The sequence below is a fragment of the Tachypleus tridentatus genome, chromosome 13, assembly GCF_004210375.1.
Source record: "Tachypleus tridentatus isolate NWPU-2018 chromosome 13, ASM421037v1, whole genome shotgun sequence".
NCBI classification, from domain to species: Eukaryota; Metazoa; Arthropoda; class Merostomata; order Xiphosura; family Limulidae; genus Tachypleus; species Tachypleus tridentatus.
This window is the reverse complement of record NC_134837.1, coordinates 137121977-137138800: the sequence shown is the minus strand read 5'-3', so window position 1 is coordinate 137138800 and position 16824 is coordinate 137121977. Positions and strand designations below refer to the sequence as shown.

Genomic DNA, 16824 nt, shown 5'->3' with positions numbered 1-16824 from the left:
TTTCTTTCTACACTAAGCACACTATACGCTTTCAAGTTTGACTGGACAGAGATGGTTAAATAAATATCCTGCAATTAGAGGAATAATTTTTTAAAAAATTGACAAAACAAATAGTCAGCAAGAAACAGTTTTTAAATAATTTGATATTTAATACAATAAACTATTATAAAATTTACTAACAAAACATAGATCAGATCTTAACTTATTTTTATATTTTATAGCTACAAACATTTAGAACAAGCTTTATCTCCATTGGTAAATCCATTCGGACTTTATAAAGAAATCCACACATTGATCTGTAGTAATTAAATATAATTAATAAATGTTTGGAAACTGCTGTATGTAAAATTGTAATGTAAAGAATTTTCGAGTGTTATTATTAGTTGTAGAAATTGATAACTTCAAATGCTTCTTTTCACTGATGTTTAAATAACAAGCAGACATAATTGATATTACATTGCACGCAGCATTTTACTGTAATCCTGTCAGTGCGCTGTTGTAAACTGGTGAAGCTTAGAAACTGCATATCCATCTTACTTCTAAAATTTAACTTGTGCACACAGGGTCGAAACGGGTGGGTAACAGACCCTAAGCATGAAATTTAGCTACAATGAGTTTGAAACGTAGACCAGAGGGGAAACAACCAATTAGTAGTGCCTGCCATCACAAGGTATTTGTCCAATTTCGGAGGCCCAGCATGACCAGGTGGGTTAAGGCGTTCGACTCGTAATCTAAGGGTCGCAGGTTCGAATCCCTGTTGCATCGAACATGCTCGCCCTTTCAGCCGTGGAGGCGTTATAAAGTGACGGCGGTCAGTCCCACTATTCGTTGGTAAAAGAGTAGACCAAGAGTTGGTGGTGGTTGGTGATTACCAACTGCACTCCCTCTAGTCTTACACTGCTAAATTAAAGACGGCTAGCAGACTGAATAACAGAACTAGTTGCCAACATAAAATGCTCAGCCACAGCTCAAAATGCAGAATGGTATCACGGCAGTAACTTTGAGCCTAAAATCGGACATTAGTGGAGGGATGACCTGATATAAAACTAAAATGGGAAATAAAATCTACATTATGATACCAACGTTATTGACTTACATTCATAAAATAGTAATTAAATAAAATTTTGATATGATTCTACAACCGCAATGGCATGGCCTTTGACTCGTGACTCTAGGAAGACCCATAGTAATGGGGATAACAGGTCTACTAACTATACACTTTTGCTTATTAACAGCAGCAGTAAAGAGGAAATAAATTGTAGTAAAAAATGTTCTACCTTAATTTAAGATAAACAATTATATAGTCCGTCCGCTCAAGAACCTAGGATTCTTTTGACCCGCCCCATCCCTCTTAGCGGACTAGCCTAATAGTCCGTTGCCAAACTTTGGTTTTCATAATATTGTGTTTGACTGTCGGACTAAGTGTTTTTTTACATTAACTACTCATTTTCTATATTAGAAATAGTTCGACAGCCAGCAAATAATACCGCCTGGTAGTTCCATTTCTGACACACAGAACCCCAAATTATTGTGTCATGCAGTGTCGCTTACTATACAGAAAAAGCGAGCGAAAGTGCATTCTTTTTGTTAAAACTGTCTCTGAATTTTCTGAACCATTTTGAACTTCCAATAATTCTGACAAGATTTCCAAAAATATAGAGAGTCTATTGCTTATTATTCGCTCATAATTTCTACCTTAACACTTGGTTGGGTTGTCGCTAGGTTCGCACAGATCAGCTGATTACGACGCCATTTCCCGATTGCAGATATCTTCATTTGTGTATTAGCTACGCGGTTTTAAATGAAGTGCAATTTTTTCGTTTGGCGGATTTCAGAATGAATGACCTGAAGGAGCAACGATTTGCTGTGAAATTTTGTGTTACACTTTTAAAATCTGCGACTGAAACTTTTGCTATGCTTATCACGGCTTACGGTGATGTTGCTATGAAGCGTACGGCATGTTTCAAGTGGCATGAACGTTTTAAGGATGGTCGACAGTCCATTGAAGATGATGAGCGTCCTGGACGTCCTTCCACGTCAACTGACGACCCACACGTCGACAAAATCAACACCCTGGTGCGGGCAAATCGACGTCTGACTGTCAGGGAGCTTGCTGAAGAGTGTGAGATATCAGTTGGATCTTGCTACGAGATTTTGACCGAAAAATTGAAGATGCACCGCGTTGCTGCGAAATTTGTGCCTCAGAACTCGTGAGTTTTTGGCCAAACACTCGATCACTGTTCTTCCCCACCCCCCCTACTCATCTGACCTTGCGAGTTTTTCTTGTTCCCCAAACTCAAAAGACCCTTGAAAGGAAGAAGATTTGAGACGATTCCCGAGATTAAGGCAAATGCGACGAAGGAGCTGGAGGACATTACAAAAGAAGCGTACCAGGACTGTTTCAACAAGTGGAAACACCGTTGGGATAAGTGTGTGCGTTGGGGAGGAGAGTACTTTGAAGGGGTCCGAGACCTGTAACTTCTAAATAAAGCACATTTTGTTTTATGACGTCAGTCTGCGTATTTTTTGAAGAGACCTCGTATATTGGCTGGTTTTCATTCCTTGTGAAATATTAATTCATTAACTTGATTCCAGAGATTAGTGGTAGGCTAAAGAGAGCTGTTAGGTTTCAAACAATCGCTGAGTAAAGTGTTGTCGAGGGAATCAAACGTTGTTAAATTCTTTTGTGAACCAATCGAAATTAAGGTAATTCATGAATTATTCATAGAATAATTATTGATGAAAATCAGTAAGATTAACAAATTCTAATATGTAAAAAAGCCAGTGCGTTTTGGTAGCATAACATTCCAGCAATAGCTTTTATGTCATGTCGTTTAACAACATACTATTGTTGTTAGTCTATGTTCTGAAAGTATAAAATAAAATGTACAGACAATAAAACTAGAAAACAATATATGTTGATTTCTTAAGTGTCTCTGTTTGTTTGTTTGTTTTTAGAATTTCGCGCAAAGCTACACGAGGACTATCTGCGCTAGTCGTCCCTTATTTAGCAAAGACTAGAGGGAAGGCAACTAGTCATCACCACTAAGTCTTGGGCTACTCTTTTACCAACGAATAGTGGGACTGACCGTCATATTATGACGCCCCCACGGCTGAAAGGGCGAGCATGTTTGGTGATGGGGATTCGAACCCGCGACCCTCAGATTACAAGTCGAGCCTTTCTCTGTTGGTTAAAGAGATTTGATTTATAATAAAAATGTTGGTAATGTAAGAGAAAATAGCTTAATTAAAAACAATTTAAGTTTAAAATTAAATAGATATTTTTACTTTCATGATAAATTTTAAGAACATGGTTTCAGATTAACTGATTTGAATTTTAAATTTTTACTTTGGACTTATTATACCAACACTCACTACACTTATAAGGTTTCCCTTCCCCCTTGCACTCCCCTCACTAAAATCATTATGAGCAAACAATAACCGAACTATTGTATATGGATAAATACATTTCGTCTTTTATGATTTATCCCATTTTGAGAAATCAAGTGTGACATAACACACTGGTATTTATATAGATTAGATGACTTCTATTATTGATATTTGCTTAGTTACTTGGCGGAATATATAATCGTTATGTGTTACGTCGTTTATGCGTGTTGTTTTCATTTAAATTTCGTGTTACATATTCATTGAGTATGTTATTAACAGAGAAGCAAAGCTTCATCTAGTTTCACTTCCTTCCATAATTATATATACAACTATATTTACCGGATAAAATGTTTTCGTATCAAATTAGTCACTTCAAAAATTACATTTACATCCCGAAAACAGAAAAAAATTGTAGCTATTCAATAAAAATGACGTATTAAATGTTAATCTATTGGAGGTATATACTTTGATATTTTTAATGATTTAGTCTAAAAGATTTAACCAGCATTAATTAATTTCTCCTAGTCAGAAAATCAAAAATTTCTGAACTATTTATCCTGTTTTTGTATTTACGTTTAGTTCTAAAGTTCCATATTTTTCAGTAGGACTTGTTCTGTGATCGTAAGTAGCTAATATTCACGACCCTGACAGTGTTTATGTTGGGAATGTTGTTTCGAGTGTTTATAGCAGGTCATCTCCGTGACAGGTAAGTATTTTAGAGCCTGGTTTATCATTTTATAAAACAAACTTACTTATAGTAAATACATTTTAATAGGAATGAATACAAACCATTAAGAATTATTATTAAATAAAAACTACTATTATTCAGTTTGTATTTACTATTAAGGCAAGTATTTACAAAAGATGATTGGTGTAATTTTAACCCGAACATTTTTAACAGTATAAAGAGCTGAACCTACTTTTTCGACTAAAAATGTTGTTCAAATATCTGTTTACTTTTAACGTTATTAAATGTACGTAGCGAATCAGTCTATGTATAGATAATAGCGTGGAAAGTGAACTTGTAATGTACGGGTGAAGTACTTTGTGTACATGTATAATAGGATACGGAGCAAAATCAATTATAAAAAGATATTAGACAACACCACTGTAGTAACTATTAAATATCCCCTTCGTTGTTTTCGCTGTCCATGTCCGTCCTGATAACGGGTGTTTAAAGTTGTGGCAGGAAATATATGCTTAGAAAAAGCACACATTTCTGTTTCAACAATATTTTTCAGTAAAGCAAAAGATGCTAGGTTATGATGCTAGACATGCATCTTAAGATGCTAATAACTAATAAACAGCAGGAGTTAGTTCAGAATAAAATGTTCATAAGTTATTACTGAAAGCCAGGCCCGGGATCGCCAGGTGGGTTAAGGCGTTCAACTCGTAAGCCGAGGGTCGCAGGTTCGAATTCCGGTCGCACCAAACATGCTCGCTCTTTCAGCCGTGGGGGCATTATAATTTTACGATCAATCCCACTATTCGTTGGTAAAAAAGTAGCCCAACAGGTGGCGATGGATGGTGATGACTAGCTGCCTTCCCTCTAGTTTTGCTCTGCTAAATTAGGGACGACTAGCGCAGATAGCCCTTGAGTAGCTTTGCGCGAAACTTTAAAAAAAAATACTGAAATCCAACGTAAGTATTACTGTCAAATAATTACGGAATGCTTTCAAACCGCAGCTAATCAGACAATACCAAAACAACAACATAAAAACTAAAAAATAACACATGGAAACCTCACAAACACCTATTAACACTAATTGAGCACAGACGACAATTAAGAAGACAATAGATGGACACAAGAGAAAGGGAATTAAAAACACAAATCAACAGAATAAGAAACCAAATTAGAGCAGAAGTTAGATTATTAAAACAAGAAAGATGGGACGACTTCTGCAGCAAACTTAACGAAAAAACAGATCTGAAACAATTTTGGACACATCTAAAAAGATACAACAACAAGAAATACCCGCCTTTAGAGTAAAATAATACCACAGCATACACAAATAAAGAAAAAAGCCGAAGCTTTCAAACAACAACTTGAAAATACGTTCAAAACAAATAACGACCCAGACATGAACACATACTACTATAATAAAGTAAATAACTTTATAATGAACAAAACTGAATTATTCAAACCACTCTTCCCAGTAGCCTTAAATAATTATCAAACCGACTACACAATTACAGCGCAAGAACTCATAGAAGCAATAACAAACACTAAAAATAAATCACCTGGAGAAGATGGTACACAAGCCATTCTTCTTAAGAAAAGCACTCCGAAATTATTTGAACATCTTACAACAATTCTTAAGCTATCAACATATTCTAGTTATATCCCGGTTTCTTGGAAGCATGCAAATGTATTAACGTTCCATAAAGAAGGAAAGCCAGCCAATAACCCAAAGAGCTACCGACCAATCAACCTGACCAGCTGTGTAGGCAAAATTCTAGAGAGAATAATTAGAAACAGACTCTCCGCATTTCTGGAGACAGCATCAAAATTACCAGAAGAACAAAATGGTTTCAGAAAATTCAGACAAACAACAGACCATTTAGTCAGATTAACAGAAACAACTGTAGATAGTTTTAATAAAAAAGAATGCACTGTCGCTTGCTCTCTCGACATTGAGAAAGCATTCGACACTGTATGGCACAACGGTCTCCGGTTCCGAATGCAAGAAATGGGTCTACCGCGGGACACTATTCGCTGGCTGTCAAACTTTCTGGAAAGCAGAACTTGCAGAATAAATGTTGAAGGGACATTCTCTGAGAGCTTCACTCCAGAAGCTGGTGTCCCTCAAGGAGGGGTAGTTAGCCCTATCTTATTCATCATGTACGTTAATAATATGCTTCTAAAAGATCCAAATAATGGAAACTCATCATAGTTTGCAGACGATGTAGTAATCTGGAAAAATGCACCAGCAATAGCAGCCACAAACATAGAACCACAATTAAACAGAACAAGTGAATATTGCCAAAAATACAGAATCAAAATCGGTGTTGTTGGGTTTTTTTTATATAGCAAACGCACATTTGACTGTCTACTTTGTCCGCGGAAGAAAGTCGAACACCTGGATTTTCTAAATTTGTAGACTTTTGTTCGGATTATACGAAACATTTTGCACACCATAAATGTAAACTTATCATTACTAAAATAACCAAACGTGCAATATGCGTAAATCATGCTTTGAATATGTATAAAAACAAAATGTCTGCGACGTATAACAAACATGAAACAACATTTGCAATATTCCCAAATACGTGTTTAACTTATGTGACTCATTGCCGCTCTATCGACAAAATGGTATAATGTTCTCGCTTAGTTTGTTATAAAATTGAAATGTTTTAAGTAAATGTATTGTAACGCAAATAATTTAATTAAAAACTGACAATTATTACTGTTTGGAGACGCGTCATGTAACATAAAGCAAAATAATTCGATTAAAAACGCATTGAAAAAGCGTAATATAAATATCACTCAATTGCAGCTGACTCAGCAGATAGCCTAATGTTGCTTTGCTATAAGAAAACACACACACACACTACTTAGCTGGTGCAAAATATATGGAGTTTGATAATTTGAGTAAAAGCAGATGTAAGAATGTAAATAGGAATGAAAGTCATGATAAATCGAACAGTCGTGGTACGCTTTTCCTTTTCACATATTGCACTACTTTCAGTTTATATGATTCTGTAGAAAACATTTATAGACTGAACAACCTCACAAACGAAACACTGAATACACAATCGTACTATCAATTTTCGCTTAGACCTACAACTTCAGCTAATGTTTTCATACATCACTACATTTGGATATTTTATGTTAATATTGATAACGAAATAAATTGCAAGTTAAACTCATACTTACATAATCATTTAATGTGTCACATAAACAAACTGAAATAAATAAAATATTAATTTTATGTCTTCAGAAAGAAAACAGGACTATTTATATGATGTGATAAACTTGATACAGTTGTACTGACCATTGTTCTACTTGGACATAATTTACTACTTCATAGTTTATACGATTCAAAAGAAAATATCTAGTTTGACCATTTTTGCCTATGACGCACACGAAACAGCTTTTTAAGAGTTAAACAGATTGCAAGTTAAATTAGTGAATTGCCATGAGCGTGATGGATAGGGTAATATTTAAATTGAATGCTTTATGTTACATGAAAAAATGTCGTGCTCAGAATTAATACTTGTAGAATAAACAAATGTACGTACGGCAAAATATTTAAACCATAGTGACACTATAATGCTTTATAGTTAATGTTATATTTACGTAGTTTTAATGTTTCAATAATAAACCGACATGAAATGGTCCGTTTAAGGGGCACCACCTAGAAACAGCGAACCTGTAATGCATTAACTATTAATTTTAAATATTCAAACGATTTTTTGTTTTCACGACTCGTTTACATATCGTACAGTTTGTATCCACCTGAACTTACACGCCTGAATTGCACAGATTATCTCATTAATCCATACAATTTGGAATTAACCGAATCGAAGTTTGTTTTGAATTTCGTGCAAAGCTACAAGAGCTATCTGCGCCTTAACCCAAGTAAACACAATCTGGAATTATCCGCTTTTCAGCGCCACTCTGTGGAACTAGAAAGTTATGTGACCTACAGAGTCTCCAAATAAATATCTTTTAGGTGGTTAACCGTCACTAACTTAGCAGCGTAAGACTAGAAGGAAGGCAGCTAGTCATCACCTCCCACTGCCTACTCTTTTACCAACGAATAGCGGGATTGACCGTCACATTATAAAGTCCCAATGGCTAAAAAGGGGCGAGCATGTTTGGTATGACATGGATTCGAACCCGCGACCCTCAGATTGCAAGCCGAATGCCTTATCCACCTCGCCATGCTGGGCCTCAAATTGCATAAATTAACGAAATAGCATCAAATATAAAGGAAAACTAAATAGCCATTTAGCTCCGTTTTCACTTTTATATCGTAATTTTATGTTCGATTATTTTAAAAATAAATGAGTACGACAATTAAACATTCTAATACAATGCACTACACAATCTTGATTTTTCAAATTACGCGATGTCTGCGAACCTTCAAAATCGATACGTCCCAAATATTTATATAAAAAAAAAATTCTACGCCATTCCTTCACTTGCAACTCTAATCAGTCCCACAATGGAGAGCAACAGTTTTAAGAAAATAATAAGTTAACTTCTACACGTTTTACAAATACATTACCGCAGTCTAATGGCTTTCTAAAGACATCTTGTAAGAAGAGCGGACCTTATTCTCAAGGGACTACAGGGTTATTAAATGTTGGTTAGTTTTCTTTCAAAATCTCTACAGGTTTTTGAGGAATTTAAATTTTATTTTTCCTTATATTTAAAAGCGTTGGAAGGTAATAGTCTTTTTGTTTTTGCATATATATATAAATTGGGAGGGGGGCATACCACAGACATAAAATGGCAAAACATACATTTTGAGAGCAACATCCCACTCTGGATGTATACTTACACATGGTTATTGAAAACAGAATTTTTTAAAAAATAAAGTATATAGCTTAGAGATGAACTAAGGAGTGAGAAAATGGCAGTAATAAAACAATATGGTGGAAGATGAGGGGGGTTTACATTAAATGAAGTCTACATGATCCAGATGAGGTAAAACAAATATGAGAAACCCACCAGAAGAACTCTATTTCACAAAGAACCTGACAATAGCCAGCAGTGAAGTTAAAGGAATCAAATATTGTAAAGAAAGAGAGATCAAAGTTAACAGTGGATTAAGTAACTTACCTGGTTAATAATAAAGAAGAAAATTAAAATAAACCATAGAGAGACTATAAAAAAAAAGAGCATGACATTTGATCTTAAGGTTTAAAAAGAAAATAAAAAGTATGCACACAAGAAGAGATGACACCACTCTTACTAAAGATACTAACTTTCAGTGCTAGTGTCAAGCATCAAACAGCCTATACAATTAAACAGCTGCTGAAACAAAAGTCAGTCAACTAATGAAAACAGTGCTATATTCGAAATGTAATGAAATTGTTAATACAAAAGACTGATAGAGAGAGCCAATGCTTCATTGACAACTGATGTAACATATGAAAATGGAAACTAAGTAATCTTTGTCACTTCAAATTGAAGGTGGATATCAATTATAGTACATGCTTAACATAATGTACACAATTCCATCAAAGGGAAGCTCACTTTTGACTTCTACCTCAGAAATTTAAAACTTCACAAACTTCTCCATATCCATTATGAGGACAATCTATAAACATAAGAACTCAGATGGAAGGCAGAAAGACATTTCTTAACGTTTTGTTGGTAGTTTTCTAAACTATTAGTATAGGAAATACTTTGAAGGAATTATGGCAAAACATTTCTTTACATCTTTATATTATGCATTCCTACGTTATGTTATTCTATTCATTACAACTAATTACATTAAAGTCACTGGTGTGTTACATTTGTAACACTGTCCTGAATCTCTTGAAGTCAGTTAAACTTTCAGATGCATTTTAAGCAATGCTGCTAACAGAAAATGAAATGATTTACATCAACTCCAAAAAACATAGCAAGCATACTAAACCTCTTGATGTGCATAACCAAACAGTGAGAAAATAATGCTGATCTTTACAACTTTAGATTTTTAAAATTACACTTCAAATGGTAGATATGCTAAATCACTTGACACATACAAAAGATATTTTACAATGTTAGGTTCTTAAAACTACACTTCCACTGCTCACTTTTAGATTTTAAAGAACTAACAGAAATTCTCTCATATTACTTCTTTTTTTTTCAGAATGCAGTGTTCCTTATAAATAACAACTACAACTGATGCAACTAACTGATGGATGACTAACTGTAATCAATTTAATCTTTAAACTAATATTTCACTTTATGTTTGTGTTCATTTTTTCTCAGACTTTATACAGTTATGCTACTTATTACATCTAATTACAATAAAGCCATTGGTATATTATAATAAAAACTATTGTATTAAATAATTTTTTTCTCCTTTAACACTTCTTGAAAAAAAAATATTATGTGCCTAGTTATTACATATTACCAAAACATGTGCTTACAAGCATCCATTATATTTTAACAAATATTACCTAACAAAAAACACTGAAATGCTCAGCTATTTGAATTACTTTTAATACATTCCCTAAACCTAACATTATTAAATGTTAAAATTAAAAAAGGAAATTACAGTTACAGAAAAAAAAATTACAAACAACTACTGCAATAGATTTACTAATGTTCTTTATTTCATAACTAACTCTGATCATGTATTAAGAAAGCATTCAAATAATAATGGTTTTAGTAACTTCAAGGTTCTCAAAGAGCTTATTCTGAACTTATTTATACATTTGAGCATTTTAATGTTGGTAAACATACTGGCTCACTATTATTTATATATGATTTGTTGTAATGTTGAATAAATATTGAAGTAGCTGACTCATCCATACAGATACAACAGTAAGATGTTTCCAAAGAAAAACAACTACTGAACTTTCTACTGCAAAAGTAGTATCCTTTCTTGTCAAAAGTTATCTAAATTGAATCATTTTAGATTTCTTGTAAAAATCATAAAGTTCCAACCCACACTCATTCTTTCAAGAAGTTCATTTATGCAAAAATGATCTACATGAATTAGATCATTTCTGGAGAACTTTCCAAATATGAAAAATATAAGTATTTAATGTGACATCAAAGTGTGCATGGCACCTTTTTACAATTCAATGTTGCACACGACACTAATTGTTTATAAAATATTTTCACACTTCAGAACATCCTTAACACTAATACAATGTATCATTAATTGGAGTCAATAAACTAATACTAACTGGTCACTGACAAAATCCAATTACTCATTCCAATAAAATTTAAGCTCATAAATGGCAATGTTTTCAAAATTCATTACCCCACATTTGTATGAGGAACAGAGTTTTAATACAAATGTCAATTCACTAGTGTTGCAACCAACAACCAGTTAATGTACATGTATTACAGTAATTCATATAAAAATAACTCTTAAAAATCAAAACATTACTGATGATGTGGATGACTCTGAGAGCTGGAACTCTGTTGAGGAAGACTAGCCTTACTCCTTTTACTTCAAGTGCCACAAAAATAAGCATTACTGACTAGAACAAAAATACTTGTTTCAGCAGTTGAATTTTGAGTAAATCTAAAATAAAACAATGAATATTTAATTAGTTTATTATTATGTTTCTTTGCACGTTTTACAAACTAGCAGTAACTGAAAATCTGTATTCAACAAAAATGGCCTAATCCACTGATTGTCATTTTTTGAATAATATTGAATAGTTTAGTGTTAAGGAAATGTTATGTTCTAACTCATAACAGTGATCTCCATTAATTAATATTAAAACATACAGCTACATTCATCACTGTTTTGTTTTGTTTTTTTAAAACAAAATATTTTGGTAATTTACTCATATCAATGATTTGTGGGTTAGGTTACTTTTGCGTAACAATGTATAATTTAACAAAAATGGCACATGTGTAGTTTACTACTTACTACCCTATTTTTAAATACATCATGACATACTTTTGATTTGCATATTTTGAATTAAATTATAATTTCAAACCAAGAGACTTGTATACAAAACTACTTTCTACAGCAAACAGGATTACTCTGTTTTATTCATTATGACTGGACTGTTAATTAATTTTATAAAGGGTGGAACAAACTAACAAATAGTTGTGTCTGCTGTACATTTCATCAGCATTAGTGTTTATTCCATCATTACAATTTCAACAAAAACACTACTCAAATAGTTTTGTAACTCTTGTCAAGGGTTCACTAGATTCTGAAACTGAGAAAATTTAGCACTAAAGATGACTATCTGGGATTAATGAAGTTTTATATTTTTCTTAAGCTTATTTATTTAGAAAAATACAAGTAACCATCTGTTGATGGGTTTGGTTAAATTGACTATCCTAGTATCCATGATTATAATACCATACTTATGTTTACTATAATTTTGAATTTACTAAGTTCATCTTTTTAAATCAAACCTTTAGTAAATATTTCAAGTCTGTTGTACACACACAAACACACAAATCAAATTTTCCAATAAAATATTTTTACTAGAGATTTGTCTGTGAATTTCTAAAGTCTTTACTGAATCGATCTTAATGCAAGGCTATTTTCATGCTATGAATAAAAATACATTGCTTCTTCTAACAATTTTATATTTTACTTTCAAAAGCTTTAGAACTTCCTAAGTGAATATCGATTTTTTTTTATAAACCTTTATTCTCTTTACCCTCACATTAACCGTGGTGAAATCATCAATGTACAGTAAAATCAAAAGTTGAAAAATATGAAATAAAATGAATAGCACCATTTTTGCTTTTCCAATGACTAAAGTATTGATTAGAAAAGTTCAAAATTACTTATCTAAATGGTTTCAACTGCTAATCTATAATATGCCTCTTTCCTTTTAATTTGGTGGTTTTATTGTTTTACCTTGTGCCCAATGGTAATACTTACCTTAAAAACAATAAATCACAGCAAGAACCAATTAGCTGTTTCTTGTAGAACCATTGTAAAAGTTCATAAAATGTCAGACACTTTATTTTACTAAAATTGTTAAAACTAATCAGAGAAGTTTCTAATGTTAATATTGTAGTTACTTTTGTTAAAAGGTATACAATAATAATAAATAAACATATTTATATACAGACACAGACAAAAACAAGACTATGTGGTACACACTGCATACTCAAAACATGTTTGCAACTAACTAAAAACTGAAGATATTTTTCCATAAGACCTGATCCTCACAAAAAAATGGTGTCAATACAAAAAAAGTATATATTTTTAAAATATGCATTTGTAAACAAAAACAAAAGTCAGTCACTAAAACAGAATGTCTCAAAACTACTATAATTTTAAGCAGTAGTAATATTTAAGTAATAAAATATAAAATATATTTTCAAGCTAAACTTACTGAAATACACTGATAATGAAGTTGTTTTGAATGTATCACCACAAAAGGGTATTATGTGCACAAAAGAGTCAGGCCTGGAAGGATTGAACACATCAGGAAAAAAATCACAAATAAGAAATAAACATATCATGATGTTTTAGGTTACAATCTTAAATTCATGATAAAACATCACACCATTCTGGAGATATTTGTACATCCAAATGTTATAGCAATGTCTGCAATGTTCCGAAATAAAACTAAGTAGGTCTCAAATAACAAATTAATAACGTTACATTTTCAAGTATGTTTATCTTAAGAGTACATGTTTCAATATAGAAAAAGTGGGGTAAAAATCTACAACAATAACCAAATTCTGACCCACAATATAAACTATAAACATCAACAAATGAAAACTTGTACTTTTTTCACTAACACCATACCTTTCTGTAAACACTATTGTATTCATTTTATTACACATTGTTATGAAAATCAAATGGTTTCATTATAAATAGAAAAACACATATTTAAAATATATCTAATGAGTCTGTAGGTTTGTGGCTGAGCATATATTATTTGAAGTTAAAAAAAGTAATGTTGCTTTCACATATTTTTTTCCTAATCACGTTAAGCAGTAAAAAAGAATTTAAGAGGAAGTTTTTTCATGTATTCTTAAGATGGTTGGTATGGGTATTAAAACTTTACTTAAAATAAAGTACAGAACAACGTAAACCTGAAGATTACTTAATGAGTTCAAAACATTGTTTTATACTTTCTTTTAATTAAAGTTTCAACACCCATACCAGCCATCTTGAGAATATATTTTTACTTCAAGTGGGTTTCTCGTCATCATAAAGGAATTTTTTTCCATTTTCAATCTAGCTATTTTCAGTATCATATTGAACTTGCAATATTTAACATGTCTAAGCTCAGTAAATAATGTGTATAAACTATGATTTTATCCTATTATAATTTTGGTAAAGATTTTAATTTTGTATATATGCATAAAACAACAAATTAATGCTTTTTTAAAATTAAAAATAGGATCAATGTTTAAAATGTAGAATAATTACTGCTTGTTTGACCATTCTAAGATTTGCTTATCTGTTTGATGATAATTTTCAGGTAGTTATTGATACTCTAGTTGTAGTCAAAAATACAAACTCACGATAAATTTATTATGAACTAAATAAAATGCTTTTAAATTACAAATAAAATAATTCAATTCAATGGCTTCTTTTTATAAAAAGTTTGGGTCAAGTTGTACATCACTTGCAAAATGTACCTGAAAAAATGGACACCAGTATTAAGTACTGAAAAAAAGAAGTCACGATTTCATACAAAAAACTTTGCACATCAAAAAGAAAGTTTATTCATTGTGTATCTAATCACTCTTTGATCTATGTGATACTTCTTTTGAAACCAATCCCGTTTTCTTGATGGTAAGGTAGACTACAGGCCAACTTAAATAAATTATGTGGCACACATAGTAAAGAGAAGAGTACACCTAAAAAGAAAAAAATATTTCCTTTTAATTTTTGTTTACAGTTGAACACACACTAATACTAACTAAATGCACATAATATTTCTTGAACTATGTTGTTTGTATGACATAATTACATTTTCTAAGGACTTCTAATTCTAAAAACTAGGTTTAGTGAATGCCTACTAATAATACAAGACTAATTGTTTTGTTTTATCCTTTTTTAAGAAGTTTTTATAATTTATATGAAGGGTTTGATGAATTTCATATGCTACAACAGATTTACTGTTGTATGTTTATAGTAGTACCTAAACTTGTTTCTGTATAGTTTTCTTTTGGCCCCTGTAATGTATATTCTTAACTGTGTATTACATACGTCCAACTTGTTATCAAAACTTGTAGAGAATTCCTGAATGTGAGAAGCAACAATATTTGTTTATGAAAATGCACAAGATCATTACTGCAAGCATACTTTGGTGAACATTCTAGACACCTGCATGATTTGCAAAAAAAGCAACATGCCAAGGAAAGAATATTATTGGATAGCTACAGTCAATATGCTATAGGCCTAGTAAGCTATAATTGAGATGTCTATTAATCAGATAACTAGAGATTTGGACCAGAAACTTAATAAATTTCAGACATTACAAACCATTCAATTTCAGTGAATTAATTCAGATGTTAGAACATATACAAGGGCATCAAATATCTTTGCTGGAAGAATTCTGCTTGTAACCAGTTTGTGGCCAATCAAGAAACAACAGCTAGCTAGCTTAAGTGAGGTGCAATAATGTATCAACTCAGAACTAATTTGCTCAGCATGGACTTGGACTGTTGATAAAATATTCAGCTCTTGACTAGGTATTGTCTGTAAATTTGTAAAACTGTTGTATACAAACCATTATTTGTAAATACTATTAGTAATAACCATCAGTATAAACTGTATTGTTTTTATGTTTGTATATTAAAACATATTTGTGTTAAACAAAGGAAACTGTGTGTATCAATCTTGTTTGCAAATAACATAATAAATATTAACATTTGATTCACAGTTCAAATTATAATTCAGGTTCTTTAAAGTATTAATAAATAACGTATTAAATCGGAGACTATCTGAAATAAATAATACTATGTAACAGAATATTTTTTGACCAAATGTGATAACTGCTTATATGTCTTTTCATTAAATACCAGAACCTGTCATCTAATAACTTATGAGTGAAAGTAAAAAAGAATGTAAGATGTCATCCACACTATACCTGCTCAAAACTAGGTTCAGTTCCTGACAAACAAAGGAATGGCAAGAACCCTAATAAACTTTTTGATCTTTCAAGCACTATAGATAGACCACAATGATCAGAGAATATTAACTTTGTTCTGGTGAATAATAACAGACTAGAGGAAATTCGTTCTTATCTTGGATTAGAAAATGGCATTTTCAGGATTGACATGCTGTGATGTTTGTCATTAACCCTATCCCTACAGGCATCCTTTACTGAGCATGTCGTGAGGATTTAGTGACTTACATTTACAAGTTTAAAATCAGACTCCTCTTGCCACATCAACCTGTTAAGTCTTCTCTTTCAGGATTTATTAAAAGTTATCTTTTATTTTTAACACTATAATATTTATAACAAATAGAAAGCCAAGTTTATCATCTATCAAATGATATTACCTTGCTTTCTCTAAAGATAAATTTTAATTTTTCTGTCAGTATAAGATGCATTTCCATGGGAAACACATGGACTAGCTTGGGTAAATTTGTAATAGCTTTTTATCACATAGTTAGAAAGCCAGAAAAATTGTGATAGCTAAGGAATATCATCTGCTTTCCACACATTATTGTTTTAGGCCCTTTGGTGTATTAACAATCAACAATCAATAAAAAGATGAAGAAGAAGAAAAGGAAGGCAGCCCAGGTAAGTACTTTATTTCTTGTTTTTCATGTGTATTCTTTACTTATTATTATAAAACTAATTAAG

At 32.0% G+C, this 16824-nt stretch overlaps 1 protein-coding gene across 13 annotated transcripts in view; it reads right to left on the bottom strand.

The window, feature by feature from the left end:
- Window positions 1-128: 128 nt before the first annotated feature.
- LOC143237571 (lysophospholipid acyltransferase 5-like) overlaps window positions 129-16824 on the bottom strand; it is a 124694-nt gene continuing 107998 nt past the window's right edge. For 9 of the 13 annotated variants that reach the window (XM_076476979.1, XM_076476983.1, XM_076476977.1 and 6 more), the window contains one exon: window positions 129-14866. In XM_076476979.1, coding sequence (XP_076333094.1) covers window positions 14744-14866 — 123 coding nt within the window. In that variant the 3' untranslated portion in view covers window positions 129-14743. The remainder of the gene's footprint in view (window positions 14867-16824) is intronic. The other 4 variants (XR_013020142.1, XR_013020140.1, XR_013020141.1 and 1 more) reach the window with 4 other exon arrangements.